Source organism: Haliotis cracherodii, unplaced genomic scaffold (genome assembly GCF_022045235.1).
Source record: "Haliotis cracherodii isolate W230 unplaced genomic scaffold, xgHalCrac1.p SCAF_12, whole genome shotgun sequence".
Classification (NCBI taxonomy): domain Eukaryota; kingdom Metazoa; phylum Mollusca; class Gastropoda; order Lepetellida; family Haliotidae; genus Haliotis; species Haliotis cracherodii.
Window position 1 is genome coordinate 6,031,483 of NW_027266267.1, and position 23,753 is coordinate 6,055,235.

The following is a 23,753-nucleotide window of genomic DNA, read 5'->3' on the forward strand; positions in this document are numbered from 1 at the left end:
TGTATGTCCTTGACTAGAAAGTCATGAGAGTATGGGATCACACGTTGTGGAAGGGTTTCCTTGTCCAAGTTGTAGGTATGGAGACAGTATATTTAATGTTGGTAAGATGTAGGTATGACGATGCGTGTCGATATGATGTTAATATATTAATATAATGTTGGTAGGATATAGGTATGACGTTACGTGTCATTATGATGTGAATATATTGATATACTGTTGGTATGATGTAGGTATGGCGATACTAGTTGATATGATCGATGTCAGTATATTCAGTATGCTGTTGATGAGAGGGTGATATGTAATGTCATAGAAACGAACATAAAATAAAGTCGGTGCAATAATGGTTCGTATTACACATTCCTAAAATCTGTAACTGTCTGAAATTGATTAACATGAAGCGAAACCAGATTTTCATTTATTGTATTGTAATATTCTAGAACCAACGTCTACTTTAACATAACCACAATCGATCTCCGAACATTACCATACTAAGCATTATCAATCGAACTCATACTAAGCAGCAACATATTCACGCTTAAATTGTGCATGTGAACACGCCACGTGCATCTATCGGTAATTGAAATTTCTTCCCAAACTTGTCACAAAATGTCTCAAATCGCCGTCAGGGCCTGCTGTCTGGTTCATGACTGTTAACTCGTCTACCCACACGTCAAAAGGCTGACATAAGCAAGTATAAGTTTAGATCTGCCCCATGCTACTTTGCACGAACTGAAAATTTACCAGTATGTGGATTGGTGTTATATTTCGGATAGGTAAGGGTTGTATATCAGCTAACATTAAAAATGATGCCACGTTGTGATGTAGCCGCCCACTGTTGTCATGAAATACATGCAGTATAATGAACATCTGCTCCATGCTATATGCGCACTCGAAGTGCAGGCATAGTAGCGAATCAAAATAAACTACGTGGAGCAGATTTATGTGATAATGCGTCACCTACAATATATAAAAGCTGGAAAATACAATTCATCCTCGTCTTCCCCAAGATGAAAACGTTCTGCTGTACCCTGTTGTTGCTGTTGGGCTGTGCCCTCCACCGTGGTGCTGAAGGTAAGACATTGAAGTCATTGAAATCGTGAATGCCTAACATCGAGAATGTAGGATTATATATGTAGACTCCAATAAGTATGACATTACACATGCCGTGCACTGAAATAAGCAAACCGGACAAATACACGTCATTTCATACATTCGTTCAATTGTATAACCAAATAGTTCCGCAATACGATGACGATATTGCCGTGAACGCACATTGAAGATGGGGTTAGTGGCGCGTTAATGGTGCAATATAAGAGCGATATTGGCACACAACAGTTTACAAATACTATGGTTTGTTTCTTTACCTATATCGAAATAAAAGTTACATATAAACTGACGTCCAAAAGAAACTTTACCAGAGTTTGAAATCACTCTTGCTAAAAAAATAACAAAACATACATGCATGAAGTAAAGTGTATTGAGAAGATCAATATATCACCATAATCAACACTGAAAATGACAATCATACCGCGAGCGAGAATGGCGTCAGAGCCCCCCAAAGTTGGGTGTGGTACAAAACTCCAGCTTTCAGAATCATGGACAATAGGCAGAGTACAAAAACAATCGCTCACGTTCAATAACAAGTCATTAGTAGCGTGTGTGACCCCCAAATGCTCAATACACGCAAAAACTCTTCGACGCACAGAAAAAGTCTGATGAGGTCACGAGGGATTTGACGCCCTTCTTCTTGGAGGGCCAAGATCAGTTCTTGCCAGTTGGCTGGAGAGTGTGGTCGTTGTCGAATACGACGCTCTATCAAGTCCCAGAGGTGTTCTATGGGGGACATGTCGGGTGAGCGTGCAGGCCACGGCAGGGCGTTGACGTTGTTGGCTGCGAGGAAGTTAGTGACAATTCTAGCTGTATGGGCTCTAGCGTTGTCATGCTGATATATGACACCACTTGGCTGCTATTGGAGAAATGGTAGGACAACTGGACGAAGAATGTTATCAATGTAACGCAAGTTTCCGTCAACGATGACCAGCGGTGTCCTCTCCTGCCCACAGATCCCTCCCCACACCATGACACTCCCTCCACCATATGGTACGACCTCCTGCACGCAACACGCCGCCGTTTGTTTACCCCTTCGGCGGTAAACACGACGTCTTCCATCAGACCTAAACATACAGAATCGACTTTCGTCAGTGAAGACAACCCTCTGCCAGTCACGTCGTTGCCAACGTCGTACAGTCCGAGCCCATCTCAATCGCAGACGACGATGTTGCGCTGTCAATAGCTGTCCTCTGTATGGTCTAAAAGCCCTGATCCCATGAGCCCTGTGTCTCCTGGCCACTGTCTGTCGACTAACCTTGTGACCTAAGGCATTTGTCGCCGATGATGTTACTGTCAGGAAGCGATTTCGGAGGTGCAAGGTACGCAAGTACCGGTCATCATGGGGCGGGGTCACCCTGGGTGTGCCTGTTCTTGGCCTGTCAGCGGTCCGCCCTGTCTGTCTGTAACGTTGCATCGAGTTGGTAACGGCAACACGGGAGCAACCAAAGGTTCGTGCAATATGGGCGTGGGTGGCTCCTATCTGTACCATACCAAAGGCTCGTTCACTTTGTTCGACTGTGAGTCGTGGCATTTCTTTTGTGTTTTTTTATCACTGTGGATGTCTGACTTGCCGTTGCAATCGTTTTATACCCTTACCCGCACGTGCATTTGCAGTTGTCCGTGGTGCACGTGTTTTTCACTTTTTCGCGTGTTATCTCACAAACATGTAACAGACGATTAACATTTTCTGCATACACTATTGTTGTATTTAAGTTATGTGTTTTATATAGACTTCATCAGAATTTTTTTTTTTTTTCTGAAATTTATATTTTCAGTTGGTAAAGTTTCTTTTGGACGTCAGTTTATAATCGAAGTCAAACATGCAGCTATAGTAATCATTTGTAAATCGGTTTTGTTAAGACGTGTTACACCCATCAAGCATGCTGAGTGCGGCGTTAAACATATACCAACCAAAAAACCATCCATCAAGCATGTTCATGGGCCTTAAACGTTTGTTTTTTCTACTATAATACAGCATATGAATAATATATGGTTGTGTATCAATCAATAACACAGCAAAAAAAATGCAGTTTCCGGTATCCGGATACCTGCCGGATACCACCGGACACTTACCCAAAACGCGTCCGGGTATCCGGTGGCAGAAACCTTGCCGGATACCAGATCCGTGGTATCCGGCATGGACACCTCACCTGAAAGTATGTCACCTGGAATCTGGGTATCCGGCACCGGATACCTCACCGGATACCTCAATCTGGGTGTCCAGGGATCCGGCACCGGATACCTCATTCTGAGTTTCCCTAAACATGTCACAATTTGGGGGATGCATTTTGTTCAATTAAGTGTGAAACACCTAAAAATATATTGGAAACTAACCATGAAAATTGAACATTGCTGAAGGTATCCGGCAGGTATCCGGATGCAATTTTTCGAGATGTCTTTCTCCTAGTAAATAATGTTAGCCTGGGCATAGCAGATAGCTGTAGTAATATTCTGTGTTATTTTGGTTGTAAATATCCCCTTAAAGTTGAGATCTATGGGCAGGTACTTTTGGTGAAAACATTTTTCAAATTCATATATATTTCATTTTAGATGTTCAGCGTATTAAATGAAAAGCATTCAGTCCTGGTATGATGGTATCCTTACATTTCATCTTCATATTCCCAGTTTGTTCTAGCTTCTCATGGTTGAAGCGCTCGATTCACCACATCGGTACATTGCTTGGTGTCACCCATCATTATATTGTTGAAATTTTGCTCATGAAGTGACATAACACCATATTCACTCTGACAAAACAAATGAAAGTCATTGGCTATGTGCTCACTTGGGCCTTTGTTCCTGGTGAGATAAAAAGATTATTTTGGAACCGTATCAGTACTTGTTACATCTTGACAGACGAGTTTCATTGAAGTTTGAAACAGAATATCATTAACCCAAATGGGTGCATCCACAGAAAAAAAATATCAATGTAATTTTTCTACTGACATGGAACTAAAAACTTCATTCAGTGAGCTGTATTAATTGTAGGAAAACATTCAGGGCATTAGTATATTTGATATATGTTAGCACCTATGTTATGAATGATCAATATCATATTTCTTTAAAGAAGCAAAACAAAAAAAGTTGTTAAGATAACAAATCATATTTATTGATTTTATGACATTTCATTGGTTCAGTAACCAAAGGTGTTTGCAAGAACGTTCAAAAAGAGAAACAGATGCTTCAATGCCATTTTCTAAATAAACAAATCGGTCAAATCTCAGAAGAATTTCAAGGGAGAAGAATATCTAAAGTCAATTATGTTTGTGCAGTAAACCACAAAAGTCATTCAGATTTGTATAGTCAGCGTCAGTGTACACCACATAAACATAGTCTCACTGCTGTGGTATTAATTCCTTTAGACTTGATTAATGTCGTAATAAAATAACCTACAGAATCACACTGATGTGGCATTATTCATTCAGAATCATCACTTTCTGAGGTGAACCTGCTAGTTGTTCTGGGGAGGATTATTCATCACCCTGAGAGTCCTTTGTATGACTTGTCTGATCTGGTGTCATTGTGAAATCCAGGTGCCTGAAACAATTTATAACATCTTTAAAATCTTGTTATTAAAAATATAAGAAACACACATATATTGACAAAGGGTAAAAAGTTGGTTTCTCAATGAGTAAGGTAATGACAGTTTATCAAGCAACTGTTAACCAAACCATGTTAACCAATGTAAAAAAGCCATAGCAAACAGTAAATTTTACAGAAAATACAAAATTGTAATTGATCTTCTGAAAACAATTCCTGTAGTGCCATAAGGCAGGCTCATCTGAATTTTTCTCAAATGTTTGCATTACATCAAAACATAAGGAAGGGTAAACAAGGCAATGCAAATTGCATAAAATAGGTTCTTATACATAAAAACAGAACTACAGTGTTTGATGTAATAAGTGCCTCGCTCTAATAAGCGCCCACGGGAATATTTGCTAATATATTGGCTAGTTAACAATCCCAATTAGCACCCTTTCCAATTGATCAATGTATACAACGCTTATTTATTTGCATATAATACACATTCGTGTGTGATATGCACCCTTAATTATGGGGAATTTCATTCTGGAAAAATATATTTGTCGTACATTAACATTTCAGGCTGCCAGCATAAAGCACAAAAATTTGAAAGCGCCCTGGGCGCTTATTCTGTCGAATACGGTATTCATAATTATCAAAACTTTCAATCACACAAGTCATGTAAGTGATCTCAAAATATTATATAATGAGTGTGCAAGTTAGTATAGTTCCACACAGCTTTTAGCAATATTCCAGCAATATATCTGCGGGGACACCAGAAATGGGCTTTTCACACAGTACCCATGTGGGGAACAGAACCCAGTGCTTCGGAGAACGCATTACCCACTAGGCTACCAAATACAAATATCATCTCAAATACAAAAGTAAGTAACATTAGGATTTCATACAACAGATATTTTCATCAAATATCAAGTCACTATACAACTGATTGAATTACTGATTAGAGTGCGCACCCCCCTTTTTATTTCGAAAATAAATCATTATTTCTGTATAAATTATCACCAAAGACAATAAATACTGTAGCTGTAAAAAAAAGCTGTATCCGCCCATGATTAGTCATGAGTAAAATCATTATCATATTTTTATCATTTATCCTATCTTTAATTAAGATTAACAATAACGGGAAAAACTGCCAAATATATTGGTCAAGTGTAATCATTATTTAAGTAGTTCTATTTGGTTTTGGAACTTTTCAAGGGTCATTGTAAAAATATGTGTATTCCTATTTGAATACTGGTTTGATTGTTATAAAGTTACACAGTATTGCATCTATCGTCTGTTTCTAAATACAGTGGAACCCATCTTTGACTTATGTGACATAATTGAATCATACCCCAATTGAATCATACCCCAAGTGCATTGTTATGCATCTGCACAGAGTGGTCAAAGTCCTTGTCACACACATAGTTTGCTACAAGGCAGAATCCAATACAGTTCAGACATCAGGTTGTATCCAGACAAACTGTCTGATAATCTCAAGTATGGTCTTGGTAGGATCAAGGGATGTAGCTAATCCTAAATAAACATTAAACAAATGACATAATCTCTTCTACAGAACACTTGATCAAAGCCTGCCCCACCTTTGATGTTTATCATCTTGTTACGCTCACAACAGCTCATTAGCAAGATGAACTCAATGTCAACTCATGGTGGATTAGGGATTAACAGGGCAATTAGTGTCAGGTGGGTATTATCACTTGCAATTATCTGTTAATTACTTAATTGAGTAGTGACAGCTTAGTTAGTTTCCAACCACACTGACAAGTCAGTTTACAGTTTACTAGTAACATGTTTCTGTGGACCAAGGAAATGTATCTTGCCAGATACTTAAAAAGTTCTACTCATAAGTAACAAAATAATGTCAGTTTTGATATGCAATTCTCCCTTCAAAGACATTTAACATTTGATATACATAAACTGTCTGTTGAAACTATGATGATGCTAATATACAAGTCGCACAAAACAACTAATTCATATACTGGTACCTAGCCAAACATACATATTTTTTATACGCGTATGCACATGCTTGTACATATATACCTCTACTGGCACATCACACATACAAACAATCATTAGATGGATGTAATGGTTCAAAAATATTTTACATACACAAACAAGTGAACAGATTCTGTAATAGCATGGTTAATATTGGGAGATGTTTAAGCATTTCCATTTTCACAGAATCGAAGGCATATCCTTTCAGGACTCAGATCAGCTTGTAGTGATTTAAATTCACATAAAAATGATTCATGTGAAATGACCTATCCCGCATGTGTGGCACCTGTTATAAAAATACCATTCATTACTTATATGTGTGTGACAAATTATGCTATTATTAGAAATAATAGGTATTATTATTATACAGCATGGATATTAGTGATTTAAATTCACATAAAAATGATTCATGTGAAATGACCTATCCCGCATGTGTGGCACCTGTTATAAAAATACCATTCATTACTTATTTGTGTGTCCAAATTATGTTATTATTAGAAATAATAGGTATTATTATTATACAGCATGGATATAAGAAAGCTTTATATGGAATTGTTGAAAATTATGTACAGGAAAACATTGAAATAAATCAATCAATACGTGCATTTATCTCAGAATCTGGTAGATTTAATCAATATGGACTTCTCCTTCATTATCTAATTATAATCAGATGATTACATTATTGCTCAACTGATAGTTTGCAATAGTATAGAATTAGTATTATATTATTAATCATTTTGTATTTGAGCATCATTTAGATAAGCCAATGAAAAAAATATATGTTTAAAACACATGTAGTAGAACATATTGCAATAGTTCAGACCCGAAAAGAAGTTATGTGTAGGATCCTCAAAATGGTATCCACAAGAGCAGGTTGTAGAATCATGTTGGTGTTTGTTGTTTAACTCTGCACTCATCCATATTCCAGCTAAATGACAGCGGTCTGTAAATAATCAAGTCTGGACCAGACTATCCAGTGATTGACATCATGAGCATCCATCCACACAATTGGGATACAATGACATGGATCAACCAAGTCAGCGAGCCTGATCAGCCGATCCATTAAGTTATCTCTTACAACTAGCATAGGTTGATCATGTTGATGGGGACTAACTTCAACCTGGAATCCCCATGTGAGTATGTATGCGGCTGTTAGCTTTGTTTGATGTTTAACGCCACACTCAGCAATATTGCAGCTATGTGGCAGGAATCAAACCTGCATGGGTCTTCAGCACGAAGAGTGAACGCTTCAACCACTAGGCTACCCCACCACCCAAAATTCCCCCATGATAAAGTTGTCATCATGGTTATTGTTCAGCTAGTTCAAGTGAAAATGTTCATACCCTTAAAATGTCTTATCTTCCACTTCACGATGATCTCTGATGCAAAACTTCCCTGTCATTAAAGCTGTTCTTGATTCTTCACATCTGGAAAAATATGTTGAGGCTATTAATCATCTCACAGAGTAAAGGGAGTATATGAAATAAGACAGTGAGTCACATTAGCATACAAATTATCCAGTTAAAGTAAACATATTTCTTCATTATATACCTAAGCAAATACTAACATATGATAGACAGGCTACTTGTTATATAAAAATATAATTATATCCTGATACATTTACTTACATGTTGGCTATGAAAGTTAATGTGTCACATGTGACAGGCTTACATGTGGTAAATTACTTTAATACGTGATCATTGTAATATTCACATATTCCTTACCTTAATGTGTCACTTCAGCTGCCAGCATTACCTCAGCTGCAATCTCAAAATTTGGCCAATTTTGACGAAATGACCGATCGTGTTCAGTGTATAAGCTGGGCCTCGTCTCTAATATAACGCGCATAGAGAGCCGGGAACCAGCTTATGTCGTGTTAAACTGGTTCCGGGCTCCCTATTCGCATCGCCAACTTGCGCCAAACAATATTGTGATATTAGAGACGGGGGCCCAGCTTTGTGTTAACCCGGAACAAGCCAATTTACCCATATTCCCCTGCGGTCCAGGGCGCCATTTTAGAACATGGACGTAAACAAACCTCGTGTATCGATATACACTGTCATGCTTGATTACGATAAGCTTACCTCGTGTATCGATACATTGTTCTCATTCACCTCCACCACGGAAATGCCGGCCGAAGTTCCTCTGAGCCATCCACAACGCGGAAGTCAACAGTATTTGGAAAGGCGATTGGCAGCAAATGCGGATGCCAGGTACGTAGCAGGGCTTCGTGACCTTATGATTTCCGTGCAGAGATCTTATGGAACGGATTGATTTTGATATTTTCCTGCTCTACATACTTTACCGTAAACGCCAAGGGTCCTTTTTTTAGTATTATGGTCAACTGTTTGTTATGACGACAAGGATTTGCATAAGGGGCGTAATGGATTTGTGGTCAAAACAAGATGATCCAAATTAGATCCGCTTTTTATAGATAATGAAGAAATGTACAAAGATCTAGGAACGATTATTAACTCTAAACTTTTGTGGGATGCTAATACAGACTATAATTTACAATAATGGCCACCAAAGACTTTACTTTTTTTACGCTTAACATATTTTTATAATTACACTGTTATGTCCTTGTGTTGTATAAGCTTCATAACTAAATAATTCAATATTTCATGGAATGACTCTGACCTTGGCGAGGATCTTTTTTGCAACAAGTGATTCCCTATGTAAAGTGTATGTTGAATGACCCAATAATTGTTTGACAGTTGTTAAATATGGGATTATGTTTTATCTCTGAATGTTTGGGATGAAATATTTTAATAAGGACAGTTCTAAGTTGGAAACTCAACTGGGGCCTTTTCAATTGAATTCAATGTACAGCATGTACAGTTTGGATATTTCTGTAATGTGAATGCTACTTATTTTTGCAGAATGTCTGGATGAATGAATGAGTCAGTCATCTGCACAGCATCAATGGAAAAAGGGAAGCAATGAGGAACAAGAGAAGAGTAGCAGTGAGTGGTAAATATTTGAAATTATTCTGTTTGGTTCATCATGTTCATGTAGCTATTCTGCAAATATTTTTTCAGTTTGCTTGTTCTTTATCACCTGTTGGCATGGATGGCCTAATTATCAAAGGCACCACAACTTGCTGTGCATAGTTGCATCTCTTGGGCTTGACAGAAACCAATGGTCGTGGGTTTGAATCGAGGGTAGCATCATACACTTGCTTGTGGGTTTCATCAAAGTGGTAAACATGTAAGACCTGCATCACTTCGGGCTCTCTTCCCATTTCACTCATTTAACACCACATCCAACAATAGTTCAGCTAAATGACAAGGATTATAAATAATCAAATCTCAAATCCCAACTAGGCAAACCAGTGAGTAATGTTATGAGCTCGATCCAGACGCACCGATGATGACTGTTATGGACAACATCCCACGTTATTGGGTACGATTACGAGCGATCAATGAGCCCACTTGCTACCTCATCTATTACTTTGGCTTGTATGGGAAGCATTTTTAAGAGATGTCAGTTAATGATTGTTTCAACTCATCAGCATGGAACAATATATATCTCAAATGTTTGGTATATAACAAAACTCAAAGATGATAAATTAAGTGAATTTGCTGCCTTTTATCTGTAAGTACATGTTGCAACAATTCTTTTCTATTGCTACAATCTTTATACATAATTTTGCAGAAACTGAAGTCCAGCTTGAGATACCCGGATGACTGGTTGACAGTCTGGAAGGACCCTTCCAGATATCAGAAGTGATAGGCAGACAGTGATGAGGAGAATCCTGTTATTTCAATGGGGGCCTACCAAGAAGTTATATCCCAATTGACACTGGGACACACTCACAAAGGCTGGTCTGGCTAATGTGAGAAGACCAACCAATGCCAAGTCGGAGTGGGACCCTTCAAGGACGTTGAAGAAATTATTGTCTTTGGCCATGTGGTAATCACTTGAAAGGAATGATGTTTGCGACTACTTGTCTATAAATGTGGACCCAAACACCAAATAGAATGTTCACAATTCTACTAACACAATGCAACAGGGATAGAGCCGATCTGGCCTCCCCTCATCCTGGTTCCTGTTTTTCCATGGCAATATAGAAGGGAAAGGATATTTGAGGGCAAGTAACTCTGAACTGGTGAGCATGGTCTGCTTATGCTTTCAAGCGAACAGTTATCCCACTCTGTTATGAGTATTGAAGAATAGGAGGAAATTGCATACTGCATCAGGAACCATCATGTGAACAATGTTCAGTGTGTGATATAGGCATATAAATAAAAGAAATTGATAATTTGTTTGTTGTTTATGTTTCTTTAGCCAGGTGTGTAAATGGGGATTTTCCAATATTTTGCCTCAGTTTGATAGCCACAGTTATCGGATGAAACCATGCATTGCTTGGACATCTTTGGAATAACACATTGATCTGCTATGTCAAAGGTCAATGTCATAGCCAGACAAAAAAATTGTTAATGGCCAAACTCTTCCTTAGGGCAGGGATAGAAGTTGGCAACAGGTCATACACTTACTTTTTACCCCCCCCCCGGCATATAATACGGGGTGATATAGCGATCAGCCAGTCTGTCTGTCCGTCCGTCCGTCCGTAATCATTTCCTTTTCCAGGGGAAGGATTCCCAAACCATTCAGTGTATTTGATCGAAACTTGGCAAATCTATCAGGCACATACTGAAGTGGTGCCTTTTGGTATTTTGGGATTTTTCTAAAAAAAAAATATTTTTTTTTTTTATGGAATGACGTTGGACATAGACTCAATTGGGGATGGGGTTCGTTTCCGGGGCAGAATTCAAAAACCATTCAGTGTATTTGATCGAAACTTGGCAAAGCTATCAGGCACATACTGAAGTGTTGCCTTTTGATATTTTGGGATTTTTCTAATTTTTATTTTTTTAAATTTTTATGGAATGAAGTTGGACATAGACTCAATTGGGGATGAGGTTCGTTTCAATGTCTTTCAGTAAAAATGTTCACAGTAACTGAGGAACAGCTCTCTGTAGTGTGATGAAATCTGGTACATGTCACCCTCAGAGTGAGGCATATTGTGTTTCAAACTTAAATGAAGCTGGTATGCTCGTAACAAGCACTTGTACCTTTACAAATAATCATATTATCATCTCACTAGGACCAAAGGCCCAAGTGAGCACACAGTCGATGAGTTTATACTTTCACTCAGAACAATCTGGAAGTCTGAACATGAAATTTAAGGATATCATCATACACGTATTAGATCTGATGTTTGTTCATTAAACAGCTTAACATCTAAAAAGATTGAAAAAATTGTCTTCTCCAAAAGTACATGCCCATAGATCTCAACTTTAAGGGGATATTTACAACTAAAATGACACAGAATGTTACTACAGCTATCTGATATGCCCAGGCTAACATCATTTACCAGGATTGCATCCGGATACCTGCCGGATACCTGCCGGATTCCTTCAGCAATGTTCAATTTTCATGGCTAGTTTCCAATATATATTTAGGTGTTTCACACTTAATTGAACAAAATGCACCCCCAAATTGTGACATGTTTTTGGAAACTCAGAATGAGGTATCCGGTGCCGGATCCTTGGTATCCGGTGCCCGATCCTTGGACACCCAGATTGAGGTATCCGGTGAGGTATCCGCTGCCGGATACCCGGATTCCAGGTGGCATACTTTCAGGTGAGGTGTCCATGCCGGATACCACGGATCTGGTATCCGGCTTGGTATCTGCCACCGGATACCCGGACGCGTTTTGGGTAAGTGTCCGGTGGTATCCGGCAGGTATCCGGATACCGGAAACTGCATTTTTTTTGCTGTGTAACGACTTCATAAACAAATGTTAATATTCGCTAATACGTAAGACACAAATGACCCTCTCCTCCACCAATATCCCTTAGAGGATAGGAAACATTTGCATTAATTATCAATTATATTGGCGATTGGGGTTACATGTATGTCACGGCAGTAGTGCCTGAATACGTTAACACATGCTCCTTTAAGAACGAAAATGCTGAGTGATACCATCGGTCATCAACACCTACGATTTGGTTGGTTGGTTTGTTGTTTAATGCCGCACTTAGCAGTATTACAGCTATATGACGGTGGTCTGTAAATAATCGAGTCAGGATCAGACAATCCAGTGATTAATATCATGAGCATCGATCCACGCAATTGGGATCGATGACATGCATCAACCAAGTCAGCGAGCCTGACCACCCGATCCCGTTAGTCGCCTTTTACGACAAGCATAGTCACCTTTTACAGCAAGCATGGGTTGCTGAAGACCTATTCTACCCCGGAATCTTCACGGGTCCAACACCTACGAACAAATGTATTTATAGGGCTTTAGATACAACATTGTTACTGACGTTAGTTCTTGACTATGTTTTTTTATATCACAGGCACAATACGATCTTCCGTTTGCAGCTATATGCACATGCTGTAAAACTCATTTTATCTGAATTTTGAATTAGATTACTACAGTCTGACAAAAGCCTGATCTTTCAATCCAATGTTTATAAAAAACAAACAAACATATCTTATATTCGCTAAATATCATGTAATCTTCTTTACAGTAGATATATTGTACAGATTATAAAACAAGTTCTTGCATCAACATGGATGTTTTTAAAAATGATTCTCTCACCCCAAAACAGTCTTGTCATAAACTCTGAAGTCCTTTCTGTTATCATAGATTTTATATTTGAAAACAATAATTTCTCCCTACTGCTGCCCTGAGATCACTACATCTTTGGGAAGACCTCATGGCACCAAAACCACCCAACAACACAACGAGTGAACAACACAGACAACAGTCATGTCGTGCCCAAACCTAAGTAAAAACGAGCGTGTATAAAAATAATTGTCCCTTCCGTTAAATGGTCAAACATCAAATTGAAAGTGAATGTTTTGAATATTTTTACTGCCAAAAAGCATGAACAGCATGGGTAAACTGAGAAAGGAATTTGTAAAAAACCCTGATTTGTCTTAACTGTAACAATAGAGACACTTTAATGTAAATGTTTTTAAAATATCAATTGATGCTTCATTCACAGTAGTAACGTTTCATATGATCAGGTGAAGGTAAATTGTGTCATATTAAACAAAATGTATATATTTTGACTTTGATAGTTACCACTTTAGACTATGTGATGTGTGTAACAAAAGGGGCACCAGCATAGAACAGTTTGGACTACATGATTCTAAAATATCAATTAATGATTCATTCAATGTAGTAAAGTTTCAAATGTTTCTTGTTAAGGTAAATTGCTTAATATTAATCAAAAAGTATATTTTTTAACTCGGATATTTACCCAAGTAGGAACTTCGATTTAGACTTGGACAACATGATTCTAAGATATCAATTGATGCTTTATTCACTGTAGTTGAGTTTCAAATGTTTCAAATCGCCAGATTGATTCTATGGAGGATCAGGTGGTGCTGGTGCCTTTTTTAAAAAAAACAAAAACTCTCGTAACCCACTTCGATGTTTTGATTTTAGATTCCGATACGTGTGATGTGGTTTGTTGTAAAGTTGTTTCTGAGGTCGACCTAGAGTGTATAGTTCCACTATATGTATGCTATTGAGAGCGTGGGAAAGTGGTTTTAAAGGAAATAGTTAATTGGGAATGTCAACACAACAGGACTTATTGGACATATTTGGTGAATCTAATACCATGTTGTCTTGTGATAAACTATAACTGCTCATCAGATAGAGTCAAACGTTGCACTCGCCATATACAACTCACTTAGCTGTCTAAACGTTCAACAGTACAAGAAAAGGTTAATGTAAATTAACACGTCAATAAATTCAATGTAATTAAGTGATACAATTATTGTAGCGTAGTTGCCGCCTGTATGAAGTTGACAATATTTCACCTACCAATTCAGACAATGAGCCAATATATCAGGTTACATTTATCGGGCCTTTTCATGAAAAAACGTCACACAAAGCGTCACACAAAGCGAAAAGGATGATTTCTTCTCAGCCCGTTCATAATTAAGGATGCAACCGTTACGCATCTCAAATACTTACACCAGTTGAAATGCACACACTATTGTTCCGTAACTGTACTCATGTTGAAATGCACACACTATTGTTCAGTAACTGTAGTCATGTTGAAATGCACACACTATTGTTCAGTAACTGTAGTCATGTTGAAATGCACACACTATTGTTCAGTAACTGTACTCATGTTGAAATGCAGACAGTATTGTCCTCTAGAGTTGACATGAAGGCGAGGTACGATTACACTCAATATATAGAAGCAACAGAACCGTTTTCATAACCATAAGAAAACTAAAAGGACAGTCCACTGTACGATCAGCATGTGTTCATCAATCACTATCAATAAATAATAATAACACGTGTTCGCGAAATTTGCAGGTGGTAGTGTGACAGTGAGTCGGCTAATGGGTCATTATTGAACGATAACAGATTATCTATAAATGTGGAGTTTAGTTTAAACTTCAGGGCCTCATTGACGTGTTTTGGATTGCCAATCTAAGCAGAAATCCTTTGGAAAACTTTGGGTACACGAGATATATTCATCCCGGACTTCACAGAAGTGTTGACACAGAGTTGTTATTTGTTTTCAGGTTGTTAGCACTTGGCCGCAAAGACTACACAGAAGTGTTGACACAGAGTTGTGTCTTGTTTTCAGGTCGTTAGCACTTGGCCGCAAAGACTACACAGAAGTGTTGACACAGAGTTGTGTCTTGTTTTCAGGTCGTTGGCACTTGGCCGCAAGGAGTACACGTTAATATTCCGGACGTGTTTAACATATATGTAAACTCGTCAAAAGTGGCGATAACTTCCAATCATTACTTCTAGGTTATGGGTGTAGAAGCGGATTTCACACGCACGGAGGTTCCTGCTATTGGTTCTCCAACATGAAGGGAACATTTGCCGAAGCAAGGGTAAGCACGTTTCGGAAATATCGCTAAATAACTTCTGCCGACCAGTGTTTTTTATATGAAGGAATTGCATGAAACAATTAAATTTGCTGGGAGTAAGACTTCTATTCGTCTGGTCAGATTGAACTCCAGGGTCCTGGCGCCAATGCAAAGCGATTTGATTGGCTGTTTTGACTCCATTTCTAAAAACCATAAGAACTGTTCCCAAGTCTGCACGTCACAGACTGAGACACATTGGACATATTGGCTACCTCTAAAACGCTTCTACCAGTATGATGCACTCCATGGGCCGTAAGGCGTTCAAGTCGTTCTTGACGTCGCATTTCCAATCTAATCACAAATGCTGCATTAACGCAAGAGTAGAGAGCTTACCTGTGGGTTTCTGTGGATAATGAACATCAATCATACTTGTCTCAGAGAGATATGACGGCGGTTCACTGAAGTGTTAAAATCAAGAATGACACCCTACCCACGTGCACTAAAGAAGTTCATGGTCCACGTGCAGTGTTTGGAGCGTGCGTGTTGGGGCGTTAGATGTTGGTTCCGAAACCGTTTTATCTCTGACAGTTACTTTGCAAAGCTGATCTTCCTTCTGACAACCGATCATCACATATATATTGTTAAGTACCTACTGCTTTGGGAGAGTATGATTCTTTTCCTTTCTTATATTGTTTATTGTAATGTAAATTGATATGGGTAGGCACTGGAGACGTTCAGTAGCATGTACATGTGTGCCTACCACTCTGAATGTTATATCACTACTTTATATCAAACAGTCAATATGCCGCTTCCTTGGCAGTGACCTTGCATCCATCACCAGTGCAGCTGAAAATGCCTTTATCAGAGGGTATGCGGCCCAGACAGGCAAAGGTTTGTAACGATTATATTGATACTGGTAGGCATGTCAAACTTCAAACTGGTATGATAATATTCACCGACTTGAGTAAATTTTAATATACCACCATAATACAGTTGTTGAACTAACTGAGTGCCATATGTTACAAACTAGCAGTCGTCAGATGTCAATTAATCAAGCAGTCCTTCATACATAGCTGAGGTCACATAGTACTGCACTTGTGTGAAGTAAATATAAATTTACAGTCTTCTGAGGGTGTAACTGATATGTCATTTGTTGTTATTTATAACTTGCTTTTGCTCCCTCACCAATATGAAAGGTTCGTGATCTCTTTTGGTGAGCAATCTCTTTTTCCTCACCCAAGTTTCTTTTCTGTGTATAATAAATATCATATATAAAATGGGATCAACGTCGAAATGCGCCCTGCTCTGTAACAGGTGTGACGTCAGTGCACAATTGTGAGCTTCATCAACTTAGATTACTGCATAATGGCATGAACTCATCTGTCTCTTCAAAGGATAATGGCTGTGGGTTCGAATCCATGTTCGTCCTAATTACGTTTCAGTAATCTTTCACAAAAATAGGCTTTCCTCTCCACATAAGCTGAAAACATGTTCAACGCGACCCTAAGCCAAACACAAAGAAATACACTCATGGTTCATCATTCCCGTTGCAGCTGAGGTTTACTACGTAGGAGGCTCCGACCTCAGTCTGGAGGGAAGCTGGAGATGGACGGGGAACCAACTCTTTACTTTCACCAACTGGGGACCTGGACAGCCTAGAGACTCAGAGAATGATGAAGACTGTCTTGCTCTGCAAAAAAGTGATGAGTATCGTTGGCATGACTACCCTTGTGATTTCATCACCAATTTCATATGTGAAATGTAACTCGATCAAATAAACTATATCTGCATGGATCTTTTTTTCTTTCTGTTTGGATCTTTGTAGATGTAAGACATATATTATATATTCATGGAACCTCTAATGCAACGAATGGATCCACTGCAGCCAAGATACCCGGTGTCCTGTAACGTTGCATGGTTACGTGTACATAAGTTTTGATACATTAAGTGAATTAGTCCCCCTTTATTTTCGGCATAGTGCCTTGAACGTACAGCGAAAATGCCTTGAAATGGCCCGTACTTGGTAAGGCGTATAGCGTTAGTGAACACAAAAATGAGAGGCAGTTTAAAAATACTGTTGTGTGTTGCTGGCATCCTATATTGGAATATATGTACTGTCTAACATGCAACTACATTGAGGATGTGCAAAACAGTTTTGTTTGTGTTTCTCATATCATATTTAAGAAATGTGCAGCAGCAAGAAATTATATGTTTATATTTTATATGATATATTTATATTCGCTTATAATAGTGACACACCAATGGGCATTTTCCTCCGAGCTTTCACGCATGCAACAAATCATTTATATGAATTGTTAAGTAAATTGAGTCTCGGGATGACAGAAATGGTATTCTCCCATATGTTCCCTAAATAACTGACATGCCGATTGTTGTCAACACCCATCCCCTCGTTTATTTATACTGCTTAAGGTACAAACACCTCTCAATAGTAGGTGTCATGTAAACTACAAGCTTCAACTCTTTGTCGTTTTGTCACTCCATTTAGTCCCTGTCTGTAGTTTAGTACACGACAGAGCAAATTGGAGAGGCGAGCTATTAGAACTACAGTATACGTCTCGCTGAATAATAGGACTTATGACACATACAGCTTGCAATGGGGCATGTCATTCTCTCTTCTATTGAAAGGCATGATATCTAATGACTTGCGGCTGTAGACATTTATAGCTACATAGGTTTACCTAAACTTGGAACTACATTACTGCAGACGGTGCAATGCAAAATATTATTTTGAAATGGAATGGCAAAAAGCCTCTGTAAAGTCCTCTCATGAATTGAATTCCATTATTAACAAAACGATCATGTACATTAAAACAGTGGGAAAATAAATAATTACAAAGCTTTTCTCCGTGATTATTGTGATAGGGAGAAATACCATGCGGATCGTGAATTCCAGAAAAATCAGTAATGTTACACACCAATATTAAAAACATTGCCAGGGTGTGCAGGGATCCAGAACTCGCATACCTGTCACAAAACAGTCCCTGTCAAGGAAAGGGATTCAAGAAGCTGCTCATATGATTAACATTAGATTCGATGTCTGAAGTTTGGGTTCATTTCACCATTTTTCAATATGCGACTTATGTCGTGTTTCTCTTCGATTAGATAGAGGATAAATTTCAATTATACTTTGATTTGAAATTTTGCATCTTACTGCTATTATCCGTCAAGATCGTTTCCGCTTATCTCCTGCCAAACATGTACTTCGCTACCGGATGTAATGTGCTCCCAATTCGTTCAGTGTCATTATACAACCATTATATCTTATCATTTTTTGACAAATTCCAAATATCCCCTTTTTTTAAGAATAGTTTTTTTTTAATAATGCCAGCATGTCACAAATACCTTTCTCATTCGAAGAAGCCGTCGTAAAATCACGTGAATAATTTCACATTTTGGAAAAAAAATTTTTTACACACTTGTGATTTATTTTCACTTTTACCAGTATTTAATTGCCTAGTTTCTTGGAATTGACTTCAAATATATGAGACCATTGTCTATGTGCTAAACTTCTATGCAAGAAATGAGACCTATCCGCGTGTACCTTATGAATTCATCAATTAAGGACGACACATAGAAAGCATGTGTAACGGACATAAAATGTCTGATCGGACCGTCTGATACGAGGTCAGATTCCTTGTCCACATGACCAAAGATGTTAAGCCTGTCAGCAATCCTTGTAGCCCTGGTGTTGCAGTCTGGCGGCTGGGGAGCTAGGTTGCTGAACGTTCTTATCATACCATGGCTCAAGCAAACACCTTTCTTCTTCATCTGATGAAGAAGTCTCCCCTTTCACTCAGGTTGTTGTCTCGGTACACAAGACACTGAATACTTGTAGAGGTATCGCGAGAGACTGGTCACATTGTCTTTATGTTATGTCAGAAGAAGAAATTGTTGCCGAGTTGAAAGACCAAGGAATAACTTCTGTAAAACGCTTTACAAGAAAGCCGGATTCAAACATTATAAATACAAACACTTATCTTTTCACTTTCGGAATGACTACCTTCCCGAAATCCATCAAAGCTGGTTACTGTAACATCGAAGTGGAGATATATGTACCAAATCTACTCCAGGAATATATCTGTCAAAAGTTTGGACATGGTGCCAGGTCTTCCACTATACAGGCAAATTGCTCACGCTGTAGTGGAGCTAATGACAGCTACGATTGTACAAATGGCATCAATGTGCCAACTGCAGTGGCGACCATTTGGCATCATCTGAAGTGTGTCCTTATTTTGAACATCCTAAATCATTAATTACAAGTGTACAAATAACATTTTCTACTTTGAAGCAAAGAAATTAGTTCCATCAATTTCAAAACTTGCTTCAAGTCTCTCATATTCAGCTGCCAGCTGCTTCTCCTGCTCTGGCTTCTGTTAGTCTCAGCTTTGTGCCAAACTTGAGAGTGGCGCTTCCACACGCATTTGTTCCCTGGTTGAACCTCAATGAGCAGGTCTCTTAATTTGATAAAATGGAATTGCAGCGGACTTAGGAACAATTTTAGCGACCTACAATTATTATCACAAGGTTTACAATCATCAGCTTTTAGTTTACAAGAGACATATCTGAAAAATACAGATAAATTTGATTTTCGTCAGTACAATTCTTATCATCCAGGCGATAAAGCCACTGGTGGTGCTTCTCTGTTCGTGAGGCAGGGTGTCATCCATAGCCCTGTCTCTCTTAAAAGCAACCTTCAAGTTTTTGCAGTTCGACTTTCTTTGGACATAACATTTACACTTTTCTCCTTGTACATTTCCCCATCTTCCTCCCTTCAGGAGTCTGATCTTCAAAATGTGTTTGACCAGCCCCCTAAACCCTGTATCCTCACGGGAGATCTAAATGGGCATAATCCTCAATGGGGAAGTGCCGATGCCGATGCTAAAGGGAAACATTTTGAAGGCTTCATTTCAAATAATAAGTTATGCATCTTTAATGACGGTTCCGCCACATATTTACATCCCGCAAAGGGAACTTATTCTGTACATGATCTGTCAGTCACAGATTCAAACATTTGCAACGAATTTGAATGGTCTCATCAAAGAAAACACAGCCAAGACACTGACTTTTCAACGAGGACTCTCGGTATGTAGGCATAATTATCAGTTTATTACATCGTTGAAGATGCATTTTGATTCACACTCAATTAAATAAGCAAAAGTATACGTTTGTGGACATTTGAGATCTAGATATGCACGTTTCATTTTATTATTCTGCAATCCATTTGACTATTACCCACTGGCCCGGCCCGGCCCGGCCCGGCCCGGCCCGGCCCGGCCCGACTTTTCTTGGCCCGACGTTTAGGCAATTCCCTACAATCAGCATTCAGCCATGTGGTTGGTTACACGTGTCCACCATGTTTTCCATGAGATATATTCAAGGTTTTTAATACCACACGTTTGGAATACACTAACGTGTCTCATCATTGTATCAACGTACAGTTGATAATAAGGTTCAAGATCACCTTTGAAATTATGTACAACATGCAGCAAGATCCTATTTCATAGCAGTGTTTAGCGTCCGATAATGTACCATTTAGGCATTGGTTTAAACTGTTGTTAAATCTTTTCGGGATGCAGACGTGCCAATCGTGAGCTTAGAAAAACATCATTTTTGATCGCTGTGATGATATTTCATAATGTGATGCCCAAAAGAAAATGTCAGATGGCGATCCATGAGAACGCTTGCAGTGTGTCACATATCAATTAACGTGCACAAGAACACCATATGACACTAATGGGGACGTTATTAACAGAAAAAAGACACGTCCGCGTAGTGTCAGCCCATCCGTGACAAGCCCCTGTCAAGATATGTGTAGAACATTTAAAACAGCTATTGATACAGAGCCTTATGCCCTCCTTCCTCGTTATAAAAGGTCGGTTTTATCATCTTTAAGATGCGGTTCAATGAAGCTCGAGATTGAATTGGGACGTTATTCTAATTACCCCTGTGCCAGTTAACCAACGTTTTTGTAAATATTGCCCTGGATGTGTAGAAGATGAAACTCACTTTCTCCTCCACTGCTCACTTTATGACGATATCCGTGTTACCCACCTTCCACAAGTATTTAACCCCACAAATGGCAACTTAAATAACTATACTGAGCTTGTATATATTTTAAATGATTATAATATTATTTCAACACTAGGTAGTATGTGCTACAAAATGGCTGTCCTAAGAAAATCTCACTACCAATAACACCATATATATTTATATTGCTTTTTATATGTTTTTACTCAATTTGTTTTACTATGTATTATGTATGGTCTCTTATAACCCACATCGTGGGTGGCAGAGATACTTTATAGTGTACTTTTATAATAATGTATGTGCCTATAACCTGTATCTCCGATGAGACAAAAATAAACATCCTAGACCCAAGTCACAGAGAGCATGGTTCACAGCCCCAACGATTCCTTTCAACGGCCGGGTATCTGCAAGGGAGTGCAATATATGAATATATTGGCATACTATGCATTAACGCTCTAGGAGTAATGTAGAAAGTTATAATCAGTATAAAGGGGATTGACAAAGGAACAATAACGGCATTGGAAGTGGTATCATAGTGTTGTCTAGATTAACAATCAATCAAACCTTATTCCATCAAATTTGATCACAGCAACACACAGAAACATGTACTAGGATGTGTTTTCACATAGATTGCCACATATTTGAGCAATAAACATTCGTGAGTTATATACAACAGATGCTCAACTTATCAATTTTCAAAGGAGAGAAAAAGGGGGCAATGCCGCACGCAAGCGCGTACACACATTGGAGGTGACAGTGCAACAACGGCATCCTATAGATCTGTCAGGGATCAGAACAGACAAAGCAGGGTAATGTTGATTGTATATGCCTGTTTATCATACTGTGGTTTGGAAATTGCCTTAAATAATGTCAAGTACTCTGTATGCCTTAGTTATATTTTGGTATCTTACATAAGCTAATTGGTTTAAAAAGTTAGTTAATTGTTTCTTTTTTTAAAAAAAACACACAATTTTTAGAAGTGATATCTACAACAGATAAAGATGGACAGTTTAGCATATCAGCATCCCAATTGGTGGTTTATGCACTACTGCTCTTTCCGATACCATTCATTTTGCAGTCAGTCTGTAAGTTTTTCGGAGCTCGGCTTGTCATTATCAACAGTCGAGCGGAGGATGACTTCATCGGGGATATACAAAGGGAAAAGTTTTGTAAAAGAATAAATGCACTGAAAACATAACAGTTTTTGATAGTTAGAGAAGGCAGTTTGGAATCTTTACACAGACAGGTGACACTTGTTGAAAAACAATAATTGAAAGACATTCGTTTGACAAACAATCGATCAATTTGTTGAGGCTAGCTTTACATAGTTAGATAAACAACGTTCACTTCAGTTCAGTAATTCTTTAAGGAACCATTTTTAAAAAAAAAATTTAAGTTTACTCGATATATGGCTTTTCCATGACCGCAAAACTGACGTTCACGAGCATTCATTGGAGTATGCTCCGACGTTTATACAGTTTGGCCCTCACTCTTTTTTAGTTTAAACATATTTTATTCTCATGAAAAGGCTTGGGCACACGTTATCACAACTTAGAACGTCCTCTCCCATAGATTTACATGTATGCTTATTTGCAGTTAATAAATCAAATGACAGAAAGGACAGAAATTTAATGCACGAATATACACAGTCCACAGTCCACACAGCAAAGCGAGATGGACGATTTATAAGTATAAAGGAAGACATTTTACGAGGGCTTCGGTCAGGGAAGCGTGACCTGTCTCGGGAAATCAGATATATTAAGATTATAGGAAGCTGACTGAGGTGAGGTGAGGTGAAATGGGGTTTAACGTCGCGTCCAAGATTATTGCACTTATATAACGACGTGCATGCACGTGTATGTGTGTGTGTGGCTGCTTGTACTAGTCCGGACTGATGCCAATTTATAGTGCTAGATCACTGAGATACCATGCCGCAGTTTAACATGAATACCCCACTCAGACACAGTATACTGACTCCGAGCCGACCAGTCCTTGTTTTAGCCCCTTAATGCCGAGCGCCAGACAGGGTAAGAACAAGTCTTTTGTATGACGCGGCCTGGGATCGAACCCCGGACCTTCCGCTCTCCGGGCGGACGCTCTACCACAAGACCACGGAGGCGGTCAGCTGACTGAAGTTGTAAGAGAAATAAATATCGAGGACGTTAGGAATCAGCATCACATACTTCGTTTGGATC

The 23,753-nt window shown here is 38.7% G+C and overlaps 1 protein-coding gene and 2 long non-coding RNA genes across 3 annotated transcripts; 2 read left to right on the top strand and 1 right to left on the bottom strand.

The window, feature by feature from the left end:
* The first annotated feature begins 1,007 nt into the window (after positions 1-1,007).
* Positions 1,008-17,296, top strand: LOC139457471 (perlucin-like). Its single transcript, XM_071238859.1, has 4 exons — positions 1,008-1,071; positions 15,449-15,534; positions 16,308-16,401; positions 17,064-17,296. Exons 1-4 carry the CDS (start codon positions 1,008-1,010, stop codon positions 17,273-17,275), a joined length of 456 nt encoding a protein of 151 aa, XP_071094960.1. The 3' UTR covers positions 17,276-17,296.
* LOC139457472 (uncharacterized) lies at positions 4,268-8,417 on the bottom strand. Its single transcript, XR_011652594.1, has 3 exons — positions 8,370-8,417; positions 7,989-8,072; positions 4,268-4,644 (listed from the first exon to the last, which is right to left on the bottom strand). It is a non-coding gene; the product is annotated as an uncharacterized lncRNA (long non-coding RNA).
* LOC139457470 (uncharacterized) lies at positions 8,654-10,958 on the top strand. Its single transcript, XR_011652593.1, has 3 exons — positions 8,654-8,858; positions 9,528-9,618; positions 10,303-10,958. It is a non-coding gene; the product is annotated as an uncharacterized lncRNA (long non-coding RNA).
* Positions 17,297-23,753: the final 6,457 nt, after the last annotated feature.